General features: G+C 38.3%; 5 protein-coding genes and 1 long non-coding RNA gene across 8 annotated transcripts in view; 3 read left to right on the top strand and 3 right to left on the bottom strand.

Moving 5' to 3' along the window:
- Positions 1-237: 237 nt before the first annotated feature.
- Positions 238-1,592, top strand: LOC9318594 (ras-related protein RABA5b). The gene is made up of 2 exons (XM_002884601.2): positions 238-650; positions 1,153-1,592. Exons 1-2 carry the CDS (start codon positions 317-319, stop codon positions 1,470-1,472), a joined length of 654 nt encoding a protein of 217 aa, XP_002884647.1. The 5' UTR covers positions 238-316; the 3' UTR covers positions 1,473-1,592.
- Positions 1,593-1,595: 3 nt separating this feature from the next.
- Positions 1,596-6,765, bottom strand: LOC9318593. 2 transcript variants are annotated; one of them, XM_021033764.1, is made up of 14 exons: positions 6,291-6,765; positions 5,877-5,986; positions 5,627-5,689; positions 5,366-5,540; positions 5,135-5,239; positions 4,919-5,046; positions 4,290-4,827; positions 4,036-4,101; positions 3,703-3,779; positions 3,300-3,575; positions 2,875-3,214; positions 2,632-2,784; positions 2,003-2,545; positions 1,596-1,894 (listed from the first exon to the last, which is right to left on the bottom strand). In XM_021033764.1, the coding sequence occupies exons 1-14, from the start codon at positions 6,552-6,554 to the stop codon at positions 1,721-1,723; spliced, it is 3,012 nt and encodes a 1,003-aa protein (XP_020889423.1). In that variant the 5' UTR covers positions 6,555-6,765; the 3' UTR covers positions 1,596-1,720. The 2 variants fall into 2 exon arrangements, with proteins under 2 accessions (XP_020889423.1, XP_020889424.1); XM_021033765.1 differs by lacking the exon at positions 4,919-5,046 and having other exon boundaries at positions 1,623-1,894; positions 6,291-6,757.
- A 1,962-nt stretch (positions 6,766-8,727) lies between these two features.
- Positions 8,728-9,799, bottom strand: LOC9320713 (auxin-induced in root cultures protein 12). Its single transcript, XM_021033763.1, is given in 2 exon segments — positions 8,728-9,763; positions 9,766-9,799. Coding segments are annotated over 2 exon segments (792 nt in total). The 5' UTR covers positions 9,785-9,799; the 3' UTR covers positions 8,728-8,990.
- Positions 9,800-11,861: 2,062 nt separating this feature from the next.
- On the top strand, positions 11,862-13,024 carry LOC9320712. 2 transcript variants are annotated; one of them, XR_002333599.1, is made up of 4 exons: positions 11,862-12,112; positions 12,219-12,320; positions 12,503-12,663; positions 12,755-13,024. It is a non-coding gene; the product is annotated as an uncharacterized LOC9320712 (long non-coding RNA). The 2 variants fall into 2 exon arrangements; XR_002333598.1 differs by having other exon boundaries at positions 11,862-12,320.
- Positions 13,025-13,268: 244 nt separating this feature from the next.
- Positions 13,269-15,852, top strand: LOC9318591 (E3 ubiquitin-protein ligase CHIP). The gene is made up of 8 exons (XM_021033203.1): positions 13,269-13,635; positions 13,972-14,039; positions 14,158-14,221; positions 14,390-14,461; positions 14,719-14,852; positions 14,946-15,099; positions 15,187-15,297; positions 15,399-15,852. The coding sequence occupies exons 1-8, from the start codon at positions 13,531-13,533 to the stop codon at positions 15,525-15,527; spliced, it is 837 nt and encodes a 278-aa protein (XP_020888862.1). The 5' UTR covers positions 13,269-13,530; the 3' UTR covers positions 15,528-15,852.
- Positions 15,853-17,081: 1,229 nt separating this feature from the next.
- LOC9318590 (U-box domain-containing protein 9) overlaps positions 17,082-17,982 on the bottom strand; it is a 2,701-nt gene continuing 1,800 nt past the window's right edge. The window contains 2 exon segments of the mRNA XM_021030911.1: positions 17,082-17,925; positions 17,928-17,979. Of these exon segments, the coding sequence (XP_020886570.1) occupies positions 17,309-17,925; positions 17,928-17,979 (669 nt within the window). The 3' untranslated portion in view covers positions 17,082-17,308.

The following is a 17,982-nucleotide window of genomic DNA, read 5'->3' as shown; positions in this document are numbered from 1 at the left end:
TATGAGGAAATTATGGACAACAAAAAATATAGTTGAAAAGTGTACAATTTTTTCTTCATTTAATAGAAACTAATTTTCAGAAAATTAAATGTTATTTAGCCATATTTTTAAAGGGATACGGTGTTTTCCAATTTAAGAAAAAGCCTAAGCTTTGGCACTAATCAAAATCTTTAAACGTACTTAATTATGAATTAATGAGGGCTGTCTATAGGAAACCCCGCCAATCACGCAGCTTGTCTGTCACCACTTTACCACTTATCAAAGCTTTTTCAAAGCCCGCAAAAAATTCTCCACAATCTCGAAGAAGACGAAGAAGATGGGTAAGGAAGACGACCGAGGAGAAGAGTACTTGTTCAAGATTGTCCTAATCGGCGATTCGGCTGTCGGAAAATCGAACCTGCTGTCTCGCTTTTCTCGGGACGAGTTCGACACGAACTCGAAGGCGACAATCGGAGTGGAATTTCAGACGCAGCTGGTGGAAATCGAAGGGAAAGAAGTGAAAGCTCAGATCTGGGACACTGCTGGTCAAGAGAGGTTTAGGGCAGTCACTTCTGCTTATTACAGAGGTGCTTTTGGTGCTCTCATCGTTTATGACATCACTCGAAGTGACACTTTCGAAAGCGTTAAACGTTGGCTTCAGGAACTCAACAGTATGTCCTCGTCCCTTCTCTCAACTCTTTTCTTCCTTTCTCATTGGTTTAGATAGATCATCTGAGGAAATTTTGTTGATGTCGGTTTTGTGGTTAATCTTTTGATAATTCAGCACCATTGATGGATGCTACAATGTGATATATTCTCTCTTTTTTGGAACATCTTGCTTTCAATTTGTGAGTCCTAACACTTAGAATTGATCACCATGTATTACATTGTGCTTTATTTTGATCACTGAAGTAGTTCTTATGATTTTGTCATTAATCTTGTGAAAAATGGTGGAATATAATGTAAATCAAGATTATGCTGAAGTATTATGATTCTGCTGCAATAAATCTGAGTCATTCTTCATTGATTCTATTTTTAGCTTGAGGATGGGATATGGTTCTCTGAGCCAATAAGATGCTCTGATTAGCTTCCTCAAGTTTAAGATTCTTTTTCCAAGAGTGTTGTGAATCCAAAACAAATCCCTAACACTTTGGTTTTTTGTTACCTCCCAAGCTCATTGTGACACTGCTGTGGCACAAATGCTAGTTGGAAACAAATGTGATTTGGAGGATATCAGAGCGGTCAGTGTGGAGGAAGGGAAAGCTCTTGCGGAGGAAGAAGGACTGTTCTTCATGGAGACATCTGCTCTGGACGCCACAAATGTAGACAAAGCCTTTGAGATTGTCATCAGAGAGATCTTCAACAATGTCAGCCGCAAACTTCTCAACTCCGATGCTTACAAGGCCGAGCTTTCTGTTAACCGGGTCAGCCTTGTCAACAACCAAGATGGCTCCGAGAGCTCTTGGCGGAATCCGTCATGTTGCTCCCGATGATTTAAATCAATCTTGTTTTTACCAGAGAAAACCTTATAAGGTTATAATTATCATTTATGAAGTCGGACTTATAAGATACTTGCTATCTGTTTTGCGTTGATACTACACATTGGTTCTGGCCGAGGGATTAAACAAAATGACCTGACCGAATCGAGAAAATGGCGAAAACATGAATTTGAACTTTAGTGGGAGTTATGTACATATAAAAATATATAACATTAACAGATGCAACTGTTGATTGGGTACAATCACGGTTTTCGTAAAGCGGAACCAGCACCCATTACTACTGCCAAGACAAGGCCAAGACCAGCTCCAAGTGAAGCGCCCACAGCTGCTGCTGACAAAGACGATGACTTGCCCTGTGAACCATCTACAGCACGGTCTTTGGCTAGTTCCACCAGCAGTCTGTCTCTAGCAAGTTCCTGAAAGTTTGATGGAGAGATATAAACATATAAACGACTTGGGCATCAAACTTACATCTATAACCTGATTTTCATCAAGCACTGACTCAGGTAAGAGAGAATTAATACCTGAAAGCAAGCTTCTTCTTGAGTTTGAAGGACACGATGGACAAGCTGGCAAAGGGAATTCACACCATCCACTGGAAAAACAGTGTCTTTTCTCTGAAAAGGCTTTTTGACAAGGTCGAGTGGAGCGAATATCATCTTCTGCGCGCCTACTGATCCATCATTACCTGCATTCACAGCTGCCCAAGGCAATGAGGAAGTTCCAGAGCCAGAAATAATATAAGGGATAGAGTTGACAATTCCGGTTGTGTTTGGAGACGCTTGGTATGCCTGAAGTACAGCTTCTATAGCGGATTTCTGCTGATGGGCACTGACTGAGAACTTGTTTGTTATGGCGAGGACCCAAGGGATACCGAGAGATTTAACCTCGTCTAACAGAAGAGCAAGTGCTGGTTGCTGTTGCTGCAGTTGCGTTGTAGAGTTTTGGTAACGTGGTATTCTGTGAGAGAGATTGTGCACAAGAATAATCAAATCAATCTTTTTACTTAGATTACGAACTCCTTTCCATAGTTCTTCTCTGAAGCGAGATGCTTCTAAGTGAAGCTCCTGCATCAGGATACCAAAAAGAATTTAACAGTGCTGGGAAAAAAATGAACTTCAAACTTGTGGAACCAGAATGTGAAGAAATCAACCTGCAGGTTTACGCCCACCGTGTCCGAGTAGCAAACACCACCAATAATACATTCTTGAACATCGGATTGTATCTGAAGATTCTCCACATGAGTCATCGAACTCAGCATGCTTTGACCCAGTATTGCGCGGAATAGAGAGGTTTTACCAGCACCCTGCAGAGACAAATGAGCCAGATTTTACAATTACATGCAACGTATGAAAGCATGAAATGTTATCCCAATCAAGAAAGAAATGGAAGTTACCTCAAGCCCGAGTAATCTCACCCTCCGTGTTCTGACCTCAACTTCCTTAGCTACAGTAGCGAAATCACTAGTGCAGAATATATACAAGTCTTCCAAACCTTCAGGACGAACAAACTTGTCCTCTTGAAAAAATCCTAGGTTGATTCCTTCCTTTGGAAAACCGGTGTTCGAATCAACAGACGAGAACATAGGAACTAAAGGATCTTCAACTATCTGATTGCTTGGAGGTCGTTTCAGAGGAGCTCCAATGACCACCCTAATCTTCTGTAGTTCTGTCTGTTCTACATTATCTGAAGAATAAGCAGGTGTTGTAGGAAAGGATTCCACGGTAGTTGAGCACCTAGAGAGAGAGATCATTACTGATACTTAATAATTGTATCACATATATAGGTCATCAATCAGAAAAGAAAGAAAAAGCGTCATACCAGTTGCCATTCACTTGTGCATGTACAAAAGAACACAAATGCAAGCCAAATCCAGTGATATCAACTTTTAGAGGTTCTGCATTCTTATCACCCGGAACGCCTTTCCAGCCAAGAGGGGCGATAGAAGTGGCGGTTCTAATAACCGGTGATTCAACAATGTGCCCAAGTTCTATACTACCACCAACAGCAAGTCCAAGCCACTGTTGTAGATGTGGAAACTGCTTCTGTTGATCCACTCCAAAAAAACCATCAACGTCCATGCAGAGGTCATGTATTCTACAAGAAGAAGGAAGCATTTCAGTGAAAAGGCATACCAAAACTAGTCACCTGCTAACGCATGAATCAAGAAATAACCAGCCCACATCTGAAATTACGGACTAGGGAAAGAGGAACTATCTATCACCTCTGGAAACGAGACCTATAGGACTTCATAGAATGCGACTGAAGGCGTTCTCTCAGTTCGGTTATCACAGATCTGACCTGAAAATATCTTTGCCGAAAAAATGCAACCAAATAAGAGAACTTCAATATGAAAATAAGTACATAACGGCAGAAACCAAACATACTAAAAAAATTGAGCATCAAGATATCAAGCATCCGAATATACAAGTACTTCAAGTTAGAGAACTCCAAAATCAAAGGAACTTGATCTAGTAGGCCTTAGATTGTTTGGATAAATTCAATAGTTAAGATAAATTCACTTATTAGCATATTTATGAGGAAAAGAAGCTCGTACCGATGTCAATTTAGAGTACTCTCCTTCTGAAAGTGATTCCACAGATGCAGTTCCCAAGAGATATAGCTGTAATACACAATATAAACTTAATGAGCTGTCAATTATTCTTAAGGCCTCATGAATAATGATTCTACTGAAAAAAAAACATCAAAGATAGCTACAATTAGCATTTCCAATCTTGGCAAAGTCAAGTAGATTAAGTACTATCGTATTCCTATAGCTTATCACGTTTATATATTAGTAATAATATCTACCTCTCCAAATGGAACGTAAGAGGGTAGATATGGAACCCTGAACCCATTAGGCGAATTGTTCTTTCCTTCACTTCTTCCACTAACTGTTTGTGCATTACCAGTATCTGGCAATGGCTTGAGAGATATACCATCCTTACCCTCTTCTATTTCAAGAGATTGTGGTTCAATAACCACATCCCCAATAGGAGCTGACACTGCGGATTCATTTGCAGTAGACGTCTCTCCAGGATCCTCTTTCTTTCCTATGTACCTATCCAGTTGTTTCTTAACAGCCTCTAGGGGGACAAGTTTTGAAAGCCTCCAGAATGAGTTCTGAACAGGGCCAACACCAATGACTAACTGCTCGTGCTCCTTATTTTTTCTCTTTTCTGCCTCTGATGATACGCCCTGGCCATTTGTGGCTTCAGTCTCTCCAGCCATTGACATTCTTTGTTCATTGTAATGATGAAAATATGCAGGAGATAATATCCTCGGGACCAAATCTTCAGGTATACAGTAGCTTTTGAAATAATGATGCCACCCTTTTTCATGAACATAACTGCAAAAAAACAAAACCAAGCAAGGGAAACATTATGAGAATGCTCTTGCTAATCCCAGTCGTATGTTTAACTAGTGCTCCAAAAACATACTCTCTCAAAGCAGCATTTCCAACAGGGGGCTGGGAAAAGGTTATACATTTGACATGAATATTTTCATTTTCTTTCTTTGAAGAGGCAGCAACAACCCTCAATATAGCAAGTGTAGCTAAGGCAGCTACCTAGATATATTGAAACTCGGAGTCAACAAAGAGACCGATGTAGACAATGAGCTACGAAGGTAAGAAAATCTAAAGCAATCAGACTTACAGCTCCACCAAGTGAGTGTCCACATAATACAAGTTTTCGTTTCTTTTTCTGAGCAAGCCTATACAGTTCCAGAGCAGGTATCCCCTTAGCACGAGCCAAGAATCCCTAGTTGTTAAAATTTAAGGGGATAAATATTTAGATAACAAGAACTTATTCTTGCACAAAATCACAGTGCGCTGAAGAAACAAAACAAAAAAGAAAAAAGTCTACTTCAACATGCCACAAGCATACCCGATGAGCAGCAGGTTTAGGCTTCTGTCTAAGTTGCTTAGGATTCCGCAAACCCTCTCCATTTTTCTTAAGTGGTTCACTTTGAATAGGTTCAGATGCTGCGATACATTCATCCTCTGCGACATCATCGTGAAAAATGTGACCTTGAAGTATATTTGCATCGGCCATGATGTCCCTACAACACACCCACGAATGGTAACTCACACCTTTTTACATCTGACCTAATTTGTTTTCCATGGAATAAAAAACTCCAAGACTTACTTATATTGCCTAGTTCCAACAAAGGATGCAAATAATGTATCACCTGCCTCAGCAAGTAGATACCTGCATTAAGATAGTTTCCTTTGAGTTAATTTCCATAAAAATGAAACCAAGTTTGAGCATTAAGAAACTGGGACACAGATGCAGCATTATAAAAATCGAGAAATAAACACAAATATGTTTGTAGAGAAGAAACCAAAGAGCGGAAAAAACATTTAAAGGAAGTTCAAGAATCTTTCCAACTGCGAACCTGTGAGGAACGTGATCTGATGAAGGTTGAACTCTCTCCAGCGAAATAAATTGGCCACCGAAGTCTGCTTTAAATTTGTTAACAGCTCGAACCATCTCACTTGCAGGTCTCTATCAGAATACAACCTCCATTAAAATAACAAAGCGTAAACAGAGCTTCTTTAAATTTATCTACCTAAATCTCATCACAAAGTTACATTTTAAGTAACAATTCGAATAAAGAGAACAAAAGGAGATATGAAACAGTACACACATATATATGAACTGATTACACCAAAACCAACCTTGTAACTAACTAACTAACAGAACCTTTTAGTTAATCAGCGATGTTACCTAATTAATTAATTGTTCCCTCTAATTCAACGAGACTAAATTGATTAACATTATATTAAAGGGTAATGAAAGAATTAATCACCTTGTAAACACACTCGGAGAGTACCATGCAGCATAGTATGTCTTGTAAATCTTCGACAGACTCGGATTTAAGGGCCAGACAGAGATCCTCAATTTGCTTTTTGCGCTTCTCATATTCCCGACGGATCTTAATCCTCTGATCGGCATCTCCTCCGTTCCATGGAGGCCACCGGAATCTCCATTGAATCGGTCCCCACGAAACCCGTAAGAACCTTGCCCTCTGATCTCTGATCCACGATTCCACTCGGCTCTGTATCGACTCCATTACTAACCTCTGGTCAATCCCCGCCTGTTAAGACCGCAATTACCTTCGAGCATTTGAGTTTTGAGTTTTGAAACCGCGTCGAAATTTGAAAATGGGAATATTCTGGGTGAGATTTGAGAAGATGATAGAATTAAGGAAGCGCTTTAAAAGAGAGTAATTATGTTAATACGAACGAAGCAGTGGGATGAGAAAGAGAGATTTTGAGCATCAAAACGCATATGCGCCTCCTCCAAAATCTTGGGTCTTGTTACTGATATAACTATTAGGCTTTAGGCCCATATTATTGTAGACATGGTCTCTTTTAAGATTTCATGCTCATAATTGTGATATGAGATTTGGCATCAGCAAGACTTTTTTTTTTTTTTTTTTTTCGTCTGAATGATTCCAATATATTATACGAGGGTAGAATACAGTTTTGAAATACAAGACCGACAAGAGTCGAAACTCTTTCGGAAACTAAGCCGACGGAAGACATAAATATCACCGGGAAACTAAACCCAAAAGAGGGAAGCAAACTATAAACCAAACGGTACAAGAAGGTAAACTCAAAAGGAACCCAAGAACTAAATCTGAGACTCGAAACCATCATAACCTGCAAACAATCCCAGAGAAACGGTTGGCGTCGGAGTTGAAACCAAGAAACATGAGCCTCAAGAAGAACCAACCAAACAGGCAAACTCCAATAGACCGGAGATCCCGAAGAAGAACGAATCTGAAAGTTCAACCAGCAACAATCCGACAGAACAGAGAGCGAGATCAATCTGAAAAATGAGCACAACAACAAACACCATCATGCCATCTCCACCATGGAAATGAGCTCGAGCGAAACAGGCACAAAGAACCTTTGAAAAACGGCTGGGGATAAGTCAAAGAGGAGCACCAACTCTTACACGCGGACAAAGCGAACCAATCAAAGCCACCTACAAACCTGAACCGGTCACGACCTCGCAAGAGAAGAACTAGTGAACGAAACCACTGCTGTGCTTAGAACCCAACAACGAAAACCGAAGACGGCTTCATAAAAGACCTAGTAGATGCACCTGCAACGATGTACCATCCGAGAGACAAACCCCAAACACGAACCTAGCCCACCAGAACCCACACACAAACGAGAGAAAGCAAACGGCGAAGAAGAACTAGGAACCCAAAGCAGAGAGTTAAAGCAAGCAAAGCACTAATCCGGAAAGCACAGCAAAGCCATACAATAAGCCGTAGAGTTAGAACCCAAAAAAAGCAAAACTTAATCTCTGCCCAAGCCTAAAGCACCAACTAAACCTTCAACACAAACTACAAGATCTAAACCAAACACAACCAACGAAGAGCCAAAGAAAAAAGAAGCATGAGAGACAAGAGGAGAATTGGGTCACCGAGAAAACAGAGCCGTTGTTCAGCTCAGAAGAAGCCATAGATGCTCCAAACACAATGAAGCAAGTGGTCTGGGACAAGAAGAGGCACCACACATAGATGCGATAGTGAGAACGACGACTCTATCATCACCATCGATCAAAAGCCCTTTCGATTCCAGTCTCCTAGAACCAAACTCCATCAGATCTGAGATTCAACAATAATCCAAACCAACTCGCCAAAACTACCACGCTTCCAAGGCCGAAGAAATCAAAGACAATGAATGAAAGGCATCAGCAAGACTTTATTCCATTGTTTGTTTCGTTGTAGTTAATGATTCATTTATGTTCTGATTTAGCAAACATAATTCGACGAAAATTTTGGAATAGTAGTGACCAAATAATTTAAGAGTTGACAATTTGAACGTTCATTGGTACATTCAGTGGCAAGTTTAGCTCGCTAATACTATTATACACGGAACAGTAATTTTTAGTTTTTTTCTTAGCAATATTTTTCTAACCAAGGACGAAAATTTCGTTGTGAAAAAAGAACGTTGTCAACACAGTTTTGAACCACCAGCAACAAAACGAATACTTCTTTATCACTTATGGGTGGACAACAGCAAATGGAACAAACACTAACTTTTTGTTCCAAGCTTCAAGATAAATATCACCAAATGAAATGAAGAAACACAGGAATACGGTAGTAATCAAAATTTCTGGTGTTTGTTTGGTTTGTCAATTGGCTTTTTTCTTTTTTTTTTTTTTTTTCAAATACATGTCGATCAATTAGATTTCAAAATTGAAGGACAAAAAAAAAAAAAAAACCCTTAAGAAAATATCTCTATGATTAATGAAAATAGTACACAGTGGATGGCACACAGATATTTTAAGCAGATAAGATGAGCTCATGATAGTAATGGTCCATACAAATACAATCCAATAACTCTAAATAATGTGGTGAAACGAAGTAAATGGCCCTAAGACTAAAACAGTAAAAAGTATGGGGCTCCATTATTATTGTTCGAACAAAAAAAAAGAAATAGAGAGAGAGACTCAAGAAGTGAAGAGAGATGAGAGAGAGAGATTACATTCAGAAAATAAAAATAGAACCCAACAAAACCAAAATTACCAAATTGACCCCAAAATTTACGTTGGTCGTCAAAGACCCCGCGTTCCCTGGACCTCCCGCCGCTTGCCCTGGGGTAGTGGAGCCACCGGTGGTCGGCGTCGGAGCAGAGCCCGGTGCGTCGGCGGTAAATCTCAGGACGCGGTGGGCGCCCAAATTAGCAGGAGTGAACGGATGTATTCCGGGACGACCGCTGGTCACATTCCCGCCGATCTGCCACACCTGATTCACACTATCGGCTCCCGCCGGGACCTTAACCGTGGTGAAAATCGCGATCCTGCCGCCGCTCAACGACTCGGCGCGTAGATTCCAGAACTCGAAAGAAAGTCTCGTAGCGGTTTCGTCGAGACTGTAGCCGCTTATGTTGTACGTCTTGACGACGGGAGCAGCACCGCCGTTAGATCTGTAAGCGAGGAAGGCCTGAGAACCGGCCATCTTAGTCCCCGTAGGATTGATAGCCCAAGCGACCCAGCCATTGTTGGTTTGAGATGGAGTGGCGACGAAAGCAACCGAGAGAGACGAGTTTGAGGAATCGTATGTGTAATGGAGGTAGGAATTGAGTACGGGAAGGTCCAGGCAACTATCGTACGGACCAGCGGAGTTTAGGTTCTGCGTAGAGCAAGTCTGTTGTGAAATCGCCGGTGAGATTAGCGAGACGAAACAAGCAGCGGCTAGGATTAACAGAGAAGAGGAAGCCATTGCTGAGAGTTCTGGTGTTGTGTGGTGTTTGATAAGAAGATATTAAGACACATGGACATGAGATGTTTATATAGACGGAAGGCCCTCAAGATATGGAGATTGATTCACTGCATTGTTTCTATGATGAGAGAATCAGGAGAGGCCGTTGGATGATGCCACGTGTTGAGTTGACCACTAACAATGGAAAAGTCACGTTCACGATGTGAATTGGCTTGTTATAATTAAAGTCGGAGGCGATTCAATAGGTAAGGAGGAATTTGGGTAGAGCATGTGGAGAGTGCGTGTTCTTTTGGAAGTTGACTGCAACTGGCGTCTCTCATATTTCACCACATACTTGGATAGAAATCTTATGCTATTTGATTTTGTTAATGGTTTTATTTAGAATAAAATCCTTTTTATTATTTATTAAGAATTATACAAATATATTTACACAATATAGACGACTTTTTTTTTGTGTATATTGTCACCAGTCAAATGGGTTGAAATTTATTTTCGTTTACATGCATGACTTTTTTCATTGTAGCTTCGTTGGAAAAGCCCTTCGTTTAAAATTCGTTTTTTTTTTTTTGTGATAGAGAGATCTGTATAATTGATAAGTGTTAGTTTTGAAAATGAGGATTTTGTGTATGAAATTCATAGAGGTGGGCAATGTGAGGAAAGAAATTGAGATCGATAATTTTCCAAATAATACAAATTTTGTTAGTTACAGCTTACATTCAATTTCGAATTTGAAAAGGAATGTCTAGGGACGAAATTTTTGATTTTTTCCAAACGACACAATGTCAATAACGTTGAACAATGGCGGGTAATATCGGAATTTTCCTTAGGTCATTTCATGAAATGAGAATTGGTAATAAGCCAAATTTCATTTCTTTTATGTTATTTCTTTTTTCCTTTAATTTCCTAGTTGTTGGGCAACTTTGAATAAATACCAATGCCCGTCTACCTCAATTAGTATTTTTTTCATTTTCTTTTTCATTTTTCTTTTTATTTCATAATATTCTAGAATCGTTTTATTATTAACTAGGCATATAGAGAGACCCACAATAACAAAATGTCAACACCAAATTTCTGTAAAATGTTCCCGCAATTCTCTCTACTTAATAAATATATATCTCTAGGTGAAAAGTCGAAGTTCTTTCGTCCATTAGAAAAACGGAAATGGTCCTCTCTTTTTCTCCGAATTTTCATGAGAGATGTAGCCGAGAGATGGAGGAAGAAGACATAAAAAGGCTGCTTACATAAGCATTATTGCATACGTGACGTTTTAATACAGCCCCTATGTGTTAGAAGTTCACGTGGTCTGTAGAAAAATATATTATTGTCCTCCTATTTTTAGTATCTATCCTGATTTTTTGTATATACCATCCAAGGAGCTATAAAACTAAAGCTTATAGTATTTTTTTGCTTAGATATTTAAATATTTGGTTCTTATCGAATCATGTGATTTAAAATTATTAATGCTTCGGATAGTCTCTGAACTAAATATCTCGCTCTACGTTAACATCTGATTAAAATAAAAAATAAAACATAAAAATAAACAAAATAAAAAGTCTTTATATACGAAGATTATGTATTGGAGCTTTGATAAATTTGGAACAAATATCTGTCTAGATTCGATAAATTTGGTCTTGGAAATTAAATGATCAGTATTTTTGTCAACGATTGTGTGTCTCGAATCTCGATTTTTCATTTATTGGAATATGTTTTATCTGTTTTTTATTACTATTATTAAACCGCAAGTCTTGTATACATCAGACTTTTGAAAACGTTGAGTGTGAACATCTTCATTTATACATATAAAAAAACTACTATTGAAACTACTATTTATTATATACATATCACATATGAAACTAGAAAGAAACATAGTGAACTAGTGATCACTATAAATTTAATAAGCATATAGAAACATAAGTACAATCACAAATACATAAAAGAAGTAAATAAAAGTATTCACCACGAGTCTCACCAAAAGAGACCTAAAGACGTCATATAAAGATAGCATCCATAGATTTGGGAAGAAGGTTGGGTGAAAAAGGGTTAGACGAAATTGCACACGCTTTTGTCCTTAACTTTATTGTACGAACGTCATTAGTCTCTAATCATACCTACCCACTCTTTTTTGTGCGCGAGGTCGTTATTTTTATAATTCCATGTATATTGGATTTTCTTTTCCCTTTAATCTAAACCGGTAAACTCTTCAGTTTGTAAACGTGATAGGCTTTGGGCCCATAATTGCGTTGGCCCTCTCATTTCCAAACAATCTGGTACCATCACAGTAATTCTTATTAGCTCACCACAAATGTATCGATTCATACTCAAATAGTTATCTGGTTTTGTTTAAATCGCAGGGAAATTCTTAGTGGTTGAATAGTTTCTTCGTCCTTGTAAGTACTTTATTACGACTCGTCGCAATTCTCTGATAATATGTTACAGTACTCGTGGTTTTTTAGGGAAATTTCTATTTGGTTAACTCGATCATGAGCTGTGTAGGAAACATGGCGGTTCCATTGATGACCAAGAAGATCGTGAAGAAATGTGTTCATGACTCATGAGTTTATTAGACCTCGGAGTGACAGGAGAATCACTGTCAAGGTTCGTTCTGGTTTGATCATGTATATTGCTTACTTCGGAATATTGTATTTATCAACTTAGATTGTTTTAGAAGCAATCAAATCAATAGAAAAATATCGGAATTAGTGTTCCTGAAATATTTCACTCAGCTATACTATACACACTGTCTTACGAATCAAAATCTGAGTCACATACATACACAGATGTAAAAATCATTCAATACTACAAGAAATCTGGAGGAGACCAAAGGGTATTGATTCACGTGTAAGAAGAGAGTACAAAGGATGTGCATTGGATATGGATCAGACAAGAAAATCCGTTACTATCTTCCAAATGGTTTCAAGCTGCTTATGATGCATAATCGGTATGTATAACCAAACCACTCATTATCTCCTTTATTAACTCTTGTATTAAAAAATTGTTTGCTTGACAATGATCTTGGAACTGGTTTATAGGACATACTGTGGCGAGATTGCGCACAATGTATCGACAAAGAAGAGGAAGGAGATTGTTGAGCGTGCATCTCAATTGGGTGTTGTTATTACCAACAGATTGGCTAGGTTGCGAAGCCATGAGGACGACGAGCAGAGAGATTAAAAAAGATTCTTTTATGCCTTTAAATGTTTCTTATTGAAGATTTTGTCTTGGGATTAGCATCATGCGTTAAATCTTGAGATTTATGGTGACAAATGTTTGAAACTAGTCAATCATTTGTTTATCATCTACTTTAAATTGCCAAGTGTTTAAAAGCGATAGAAGCATCCAATTTCAATTAAAAAGATAATTATATTTTTGTTGACCAAATTAAAAAAAAAGATATTAATATTATTTGACTGCATTTATTTTTCTACAACTTGGTTAAAATAGATTAATAAGATTCGCACTAGTTGGAAGATATTTTTAAATAATTTATTACAATGACCCATTGATCGGTTTATGGAATAAAAAGATAACCCAATGAAACATTAACATTAAGATCCAGATTATGTTCCATAACCGATTCCATAAACATTATCGGGCTGACCAGGTAAAGAGTCTAATCTCCTCCTTCCATAACCGATTTTTTTTAAAAAAAATTAATAACCTTTGCTTACTTCTCTCTCCTTCATCGAGAAATTTCGCGGCTTCTTCTCATCCGAAACAATCCGGGACATTCTACGGACGCGCCGTCGCAGAAGTTACAGAGGAGTGTTGGAAACTATAAAGACTCGTTCGTTTTGGATTGCTGTCGATGGTTACAGGCGTGGCTTCCCCCATGGCGGAGCGGTTAAAGGAAGAAGGAAACAATTGCTTTAAGAAAGAACGTTTTGGTGCTGCCATTGATGCTTATACCGAGGTACATGGTTCTCAATTTCATCGTTAGGGTTTTGTTTTTCTGGGCATATCCCTAAAGTTTTTATTGAGATCTGTATGGAGTAATAAACCCTTGATTAGAATTTCGAAATTGGATGATTCGTTTGTTAATCAGAACTTAATTTCATCAAAATTAGGTTTAGATGGAGTGTCTTCGAGAATATACAATTGGTGAGAATGTTTGCTGTTGGAAATTAGGAATCTTGTGCTCATCGATATAAGTTATCAGTTTGCAGAGGTGTTGTTACTGTCATCGAGAAGCTTCAATGACTTAATTCATTTTTTATGATTTTCTTATCATCTTTGTGTAATTTAATAGGCAATAGCCTTGTCTCCAAATGTTCCTGCTTATTGGACAAATCGAGCACTTTGCCACATGAAACGAAAGTACGTATGTTCTGTCAAGCAAATTTATTTAGGCAATTCTTATGCCCCAAACTTTATGGTTTATCTTTGTTGTTTATGTTTGGCTTGTTTGCTTGTGGGTGGCTTGTATCAAATTCAGGGATTGGACTAAGGTTGAAGAGGATTGTCGCAAAGCTATTCAGCTTGTCCACAATTCCGTCAAGGTGTGATTCTCTTGGTTATATCTAAATGGAATTCTTTTGTTTGGTGTGCTATATATGGGATCTATCAAGTTTTGTTTTGTTTTGTTTTGTTTTGGTCTCCTTTTCTTGGAATTCTTTGATCCTTTCTTCTCCTTCATATGGGGATATTACACTTATGTTCTGTGGCAGGCCCACTACATGCTAGGACTTGCATTATTGCAGAAGAAAGAATATACTGATGGAGTCAAAGAGTTGCAAAGGGTATGGATCCTTGCTTATCCTAAGCTTTTTCCTGTAAAATTTATTAATGGACATGATTGTTTAAGTCGTAACATCGAGACCTAAGTAGTGTAGTTTCCAAGCATCTTAAAGAAGATGTAAGGTACCACTTGATTCTCCATCGTTTTCCTTTGAAAGTTGTTTAAGTGGATACTATGGTCACTGGTTTTAGTTAGAAAATTCACTAGTTGTTGGTATGCCTGTTTCCCACTAAGTTCATGTGGCTACGTTTCATATAGGCTTTAGATCTTGGAAGAAGCTCGAATCCAACAGGATATATGGTTGAAGAAATATGGGAAGAGCTTTCTAAAGCAAAATACATGGAGTGGGAACTGGTTTCTGCAAGGCGCTCATGGGAACTGAGTAGTTTGAAGTAGGTTCTGTAACTTTCTTAATCCGTTTGCTATCATTCGACTTGGAACTATGCTTCAGTGTGGCTTTATGGAACTATTTATGTTTGTGTTAGGGAAACTTGTGAGGCTGCTCTTAATCAACAATGTGCTTTAGATATGTCTCGAACAGAAGAGTCCTCAGACGAAGCCTATATTGCCCATACCGAGCGTTTAAAAGCTCTTGAACGAGTCTTTGAGAAAGCTGCAGAAGAAGATAAACCAACTGAGGTGCATTAACTTTTCTTTAAAAGCTTTTAAGACCCATCGTTCATTTATATTTGAGGTCAACTACCATTTCTGGGGTATTTTTTCCAGGTGCCAGGTTATTTGTGTTGCAATATAACTCTTGAGATTTTCCGAGATCCTGTAATATCTCCAAGTGGGGTTACATATGAAAGAGCAGCAATCCTTGAACATCTCAAGAAGGTGGGCATTATCATCGTTCTTTCCTGTAGCGTTAATCTCTATATATTTTTTTTCTCATTCCTGTTAAGGTTTGATCGTTTACACTTAACATCACTTGATAGGTGGGGAAATTTGATCCGATAACGCGTGAAAAAATCGACCCGTCCAAGCTCGTTCCAAATCTGGCTATCAAAGAGGCAGTGGCTGCATATCTAGAAAAACACGTTTGGGCTTACAAGCTGGGTTGTTGATGCAAATGGGGATTAACAAAAACACAATGAAGCGGATGTGAAATTGAGGTTAACTAGTCAGGTGAGTGAACAAAACAGATGGGTGCGTTACCTTTTTCACTATTGTGTTTTTTTGGCTTGCCGATGTTTTCAGTGTAAGATTCTCTACCCTGTGTATATATACAATGTTTTTTGTGCACTCTGCACACATTGGCCATATGGCTTAGCCTATAACACATACAGAATTACAGACTTTGTTTATCATTGAGGAAAATCCAATAACAAACATACAGGCTCTGCCCTGTAGCTGTGAATTTCAGCCATAACATGGAGAAACATATTTTTATTTGTCCAGGTCAGCAACATCATGGATACACTAAACTTATTTTGGGTTATGAAATGCTTGAGTATTGTCTATATCTGTGTTAAAAGAATAGTGGTGAGGTTTATGGAGGCAATAATTTTATATTTTTTGTTTTGTTTTAAGTTTTGGTTTTGGGTTTCGGGATTTAGATGCAGTTCTCTGATGGTCAACAAGATTGATGCAGTATCTCATTAGGATTTAGTCCAAAACATGCCTATTGTTTAAACCTTCTTGGACCACTCCGGTTCTGTGCCCTGAAAATTTTTTGGATTGTGATTAATTACTCTAAACTAAAACTGAAAGTCCGAAAATTCAACAAAGAAACAAAAATTCTCATGCAATAGTGTAAAAATCAATTTTCGTTTGAATGTTCTGTGTTCATCAAACTTGAAAGAAAGCAAAAGCCAAGGGCAAGGGCCATCATAATGTATTCAAAAATATTGAATGAATTCTGCCTAATAAGCTGGATATCTTGGGTCTTTGAATAGAAAGAAAACTACGTATTTTCTTTATCTATATGATTTCCACTGGGGACACATAAACCCACCATCGTGGATTAATACGATTCTTTTTCTTTCTTTATGGGATTTCCTTTTTTTTGTATCCAATGAATTGTAAACGTTACTTCTTGGGGATAAAAAAGTTACAAAGCATCAAATTCTTTCTTTTCTTGGCTTTTCTGTGAAAGTTGGGTGAGGAATAACACCAAAGAGTGGTTTAGGACGAATCCATATTCTATCCTCTCTATTAAATATTCCAATTTTCCAACTTTCTCGAACTATTGACTTGTAATCATTACGAATCACGAGTTGTAGCAAATTCGTGATTCAATTCTAACTCCCAAGCAATCCAACCAACAAAATACATGTGATTTTTATCATTACTTACATGCCTTTTCTTGCCATGTCTAGAACATTTTTAGTATTAAAACTATTCCGTAATTTTTTCTAACACGACAAGAGGAATCACATCATCACGTTACATACATATAACAAAAAATCACATCAATGGAAAAACTCGTGACTCTCTACTCTAATTAAGTCTTTTTCCACAGAGAGTGGGAATAAGATTGATTTGCCTTGTGGATTATAAGTGATGTGAAGGACACGACATGACAGCCTTTCTATGTATTATAATAATGTACTTACATTTATACAAAGAACAAGACGAAAAGCTACACACTGTTACTTGTTGACCAAGGCGTTCACAGCTGAATAAAGCCACCAACGTTGATTTTTATTGATTGATTTGATTCTCCAGAAACAATCAAACGGAAAAAAACCTATTCACACAGATTTCTACTTACATCTCATATACGAAAACCATAAAATCATTCAGATCCTAAAGATACGAATCATTTACAAAAATTCTTAAAGCCAAAGAAAGTAAGTTAGAACAGGATTTTAGATAATTTACATTGCGGAATCCAAGGCTTCTCTCAGGCTGTATGAGTGAGATTCATAGCTTTTCTCAGTCTGTCCAAGATCCCATTTGCTTTCCTCTGTGCCCTTGAAGTTCCTTCACGCGAAAGCTTTGTTATCGTTCCATGAGCATTCTCCTCTTCTTTGATCTCCTTCCACTTTGTCCTGTCGCTGAAACATATAGTATGCAGTATCACTATCGCATTCTCTTTGTTTCGCTTGCACTCGCTCTCTCGAGTTATCTTCAGCAACCAAGAAACCCCACCGAGCTCACCCAATTCCTCCACAGCCTTCCAGTGAGTAACAAGCATTGCTAATATAGCTAAAAGCTCATCGACGTACAACCCATTTGAGATTTTCTTACCTAAAACCCTAACAGCTCCGTCTCTCACAGCTCTACTCCTGTTTTCATGAGCTATACAAAGAGTGAAGATCGCTGCAGCTACGTCTTTGATAGCTAACGGATTCCCTTCTTCTAGGAGATCAATAAGCGGTTTCAGGATTCCGGACTTCCCTATAAGTACTTTGTTCGAATCGAGTGCCGACAGAGTAAAGATCGCCGCAGCTGCATTGCTTCTCGTGGCTACCGTTCCACGCCTCAATGCATCGATAAGTAGAGGAATCACACAAGGATTTCGCAGACGAGCTTCTTGTTGCTGTCATCATGTATGGATATGTTCAACAATGTTGT

This window comes from Arabidopsis lyrata, assembly GCF_000004255.2.
Source record: "Arabidopsis lyrata subsp. lyrata unplaced genomic scaffold ARALYscaffold_3, whole genome shotgun sequence".
In the NCBI taxonomy this organism is placed as follows: Eukaryota; Viridiplantae; Streptophyta; class Magnoliopsida; order Brassicales; family Brassicaceae; genus Arabidopsis; species Arabidopsis lyrata.
This window is presented reverse-complemented; position numbering and strand designations above follow the sequence as displayed.